The following is a 3886-nucleotide window of genomic DNA, read 5'->3' on the forward strand; positions in this document are numbered from 1 at the left end:
GGAGCAGCAATCCATCTCAGCATACTACACAAAACTGAAGGCATTGTGGGATGAATTAACGTCCTACCATGAACCCCCAACATGCACCTGTGGGGGTTTGAAGAAGATCAATGAACATGATGAAAAGGAAAAGGTGATGCAGTTTCTCATGGGACTCAATGAATCTTATGCCGCGGTACGTGGGCAAATCTTGTTGATGCAGCCACTCCCAGACACCCGGAAGGCATATTCTCTTGTTTTACAACAAGAGAAGCAAGTGGAAGTTTCTCTCACCCGCAATAGCAACAATCTGCATGCGATGAATGTGACTAGTCACAGGGAACCTGCTGCACAACGAGGTAATTCATTCCTTAAATGCTCATATTGTGATCAGAAATATCATACTGTGGACCGCTGTTTCTACCTCTACGGCTTCCCACCGGGGCACAAGTACCATGGCAAAAGGGTGACGCCTCCTAACAAGAAGAAACCTGCGGCAAACCATGTGAAGGCAGGCGATGAAGTTGCAAAGGGGACTGATCAACATCACCTTGGAACCCCCAGTGACGGGCCCAAATTCACTGCTGAAGAGTATGCTCAAATCATGGCCATGCTCAAGAAAACCAACCTTGATGGTAATACACAACATTTTGCAAATGCCGCAGGTACTATTAAGCCCTTATCTAATTTGTCAGGAGCTTTAGCACATAAAACTCTATATTGGATCATTGACAGTGGGGCAACGGATCATATATCTCCTTCTCCTCACTTACTTGACAAGAGATCCATGATAAATTCTGTGCACATGCCGAATGGGGGCAAAGCCACTATAGAATCTGTTGGTTCCATTCAAGTCACCCCTCTCATTAAAATTGATGATGTGTTGCATGTTCCAAATTTTCGAGTCTATTTATTATCCGTTAGCAAACTCACAGAGTCTCTGAGATGCATAGTGATTTTCTTCCCCACTTTCTGTGTAATACAGGACATGGATACGAGGAGGACGATTGGCCTGGGCAAACGATATAATGGGCTCTATTACTTGTCGACGGACCAAAACCCACATTTTGCTCACAACATCAACCGTCACTCCAACCTTTGGCATCAACGCTTAGGGCACCCCTCCACCGGACCTTTACAATCTTTGACCAAGCAAGTTCCAAATATTGTGTTTGATTCCAACCATTCATGTGATATTTGTCCTCTTGCTAAGCAAACTCGTTTATCTTTTCCATCTAGTTTTATTTCATCACAAACACCTTTTGATTTGATACATTGTGATATTTGGGGACCTCATCGAGTCAATTCCTATTCGGGGGCTCGATATTTCCTTACCATTGTTGATGATTATTCACGGTTTACTTGGATTCACCTTATGCGTTTAAAGTCTGAAACACAAGGGTTGTTGTGTTCTTTCATTGCTTGGGTTCAAACACAATTCAAATGTGTGATCAAAACAATTAGGGCAGATAATGGGGCTGAATTCACTTCTTTACGATCATTTTTTGATAGCAAAGGCATTGTGTTTCACACTTCTTGTCCCTCTACTCCTCAACAAAATGGGGTAGTTGAAAGAAAACATCGCCATCTTTTAAATGTTGGAAGAGCACTCCGTTTTCAAGCCAACTTACCTTTAACCTTTTGGGGGGAAAGCATTCAAACAGCATGTTATTTAATCAATCGCTTACCCACACCACTTCTTCACCACAAAACTCCTTTTGAACTTTTACATCGTATCCTTCCTGATTTTACTCATTTACGTGTGTTTGGTTGCTTATGCTATGTCACGAACCTCCATCCTGCACACAAATTTGATCAACGTGCTCACAAATGCATATTTGTTGGCTATCCTCTCGGACAAAAGGGGTACCGTGTTTATGATCTCACTTCCCACAAATTTTCCACTTCCTGTGATGTGGTTTTTCATGAAAACACATTTCCTTACATTTCCCAGCCCCCTGATCACCAACTTGATAGTATTGTCCTACCTTTACCCCTTGACACTCATCTTCACCCTCATCCTTCACCTGACCCTCATCCTTCACCTGACACTCACCCCTTTCCTAACCCCATACCATCTCACCGTGATTCTAATTCCCCACCTGATCCCATCACATCTCTTAACCTCGACACCCCACTTTCCCCGGATCCTGCCCCTCCGCCACCTTCCATGGTTCCTCGCCACTCCCACCGTATCCCTAAACCATCCGTGCGACTTCAGGGCTACCATTTATATCATGTCAACTCTCTTGTCCCTGGTGCCACCTCCTCTTCCATGTCAGGTACACGCTATCCTTTATCTCACTATGTTACTCATGCTCATCTTTCTCCTTCACATCGCTTTTTTGCTTGTGCCATTTCTACCATTGTCGAACCCACTACTTTTGAACAGGCCAACAATGATCCTAAGTGGCAAGCTGCCATGCAATCTGAACTTCTTGCCCTTGAACAAAATCATACTTGGACTCTCACTCGCCTCCCTCCCGGTCATCGGGCCATTGGTTGCAGATGGGTCTTTAAGGTCAAGTACCATTCTGATGGGTCTGTCGAACGTTATAAAGCTCGTCTTGTTGCCAAGGGTTTCACTCAGCGTGAAGGTATCGACTACAAAGAAACATTCGCCCCTGTTGCCAAACTCATTACCGTCCGTTGTCTTTTGGCCGTGGCTTCGGTTCGCAATTGGTCTCTTCACCAAATGGATGTCCAAAATGCCTTTCTCCATGGGGACCTTGGGGAAGAGGTCTATATGCAGCTGCCTCCCGGTCTTCGTCGGCAGGGGGAGTATGATGCATGCCGACTCAACAAGTCCATCTATGGGCTCAAACAAGCTTCTCGTAGCTAGTTCCACAAGTTTTCCACTGCCATACACCAAGCAGGATATCAACAATCCAAGGCCGATTATTCCTTGTTCACCAAGGTACGTGACCATTCATTCACGACCGTACTAATCTACGTCGATGACATGATTATCACAGGTAACGACGAGGAGGCCATTCGTGATCTCAAACTGTTCCTTCACACTCATTTTCGAATCAAGGACCTTGGACCGTTGAAATATTTTCTCGGTGTCAAAGTGGCTCGGTCTTCTCAAGGTATTTCTATCTCTCAACGGAAATACACACTTGACATTCTCGATGAAGCCGGCTTACTTGGCGCCAAACCTGCAAAGTTTCCCATGGAAGAAAACTTGAAGTTATCCCCAACTGAAGGACAAATCCTCCACGATGCCTCGAAGTATAGGAGGCTTGTTGGTAAGCTCATTTATCTCACGATCACCAGGCCAGAAATTTCATATGCAGTTCATGTACTCAGTCAATACATGCAGCAACCAAGAAAACCACATTTGGATGCAGTTCATCGGCTCTTGCGGTACTTAAAGGGGGCACCTGGACAAGGACTTTTATTCCCGTCAAAAGGGGACTTAATTCTGACTGGTTATTGCGATGCCGATTGGGCTCGGTGTGCAATTACAAGGAGATCTGTTACAAGTTATTGTGTTTTTCTTGGAGGTGCATTGGTGTCTTGGAAGACTAAGAAACAAACAACTGTTTCTCGGTCTTCAGCAGAGGCGGAGTATCGCGCCATGGCCTCTGCAACTTGTGAGCTTACATGGATGAAATATTTGTTGGATGACTTACGTGTTGATCACCACATGCCAGCAAAGTTATACTGTGACAATCAGGCTGCTCTTCACATAGCAGCCAATCCCGTGTTCCACGAGCGTACCAAACATATAGAGATTGATTGTCATGTTGTTCGTGAACGCATTCAGTTAGGAGTCATCACGACAGCCTATGTTCGTACTGGAGCACAATTAGCTGATATATTCACCAAGCCACTTGGACAAGGGACTTTCCGATCATTACTGGGCAAGATGGGTGTGATTGATATTCACATTCCACCTTGA

The 3886-nt window shown here is 44.9% G+C and overlaps 1 protein-coding gene across 1 annotated transcript; it reads left to right on the forward strand.

Moving 5' to 3' along the window:
* Nucleotides 1-2941: 2941 nt before the first annotated feature.
* LOC126628970 (uncharacterized mitochondrial protein AtMg00810-like) lies at nt 2942-3886 on the forward strand. Its single transcript, XM_050298858.1, has one exon. The coding sequence runs from the start codon at nt 2942-2944 to the stop codon at nt 3884-3886; it is 945 nt and encodes a 314-aa protein (XP_050154815.1).

This window comes from Malus sylvestris, chromosome 7 (genome assembly GCF_916048215.2).
Source record: "Malus sylvestris chromosome 7, drMalSylv7.2, whole genome shotgun sequence".
NCBI classification, from domain to species: Eukaryota; Viridiplantae; Streptophyta; class Magnoliopsida; order Rosales; family Rosaceae; genus Malus; species Malus sylvestris.

Coding starts and splice junctions, on each gene's coding strand:
- LOC126628970 (XM_050298858.1), top strand. CDS start 2,942: ATGATTATCACAGGTAACGACGAGGAGGCCATTCGTGATCTCAAACTG.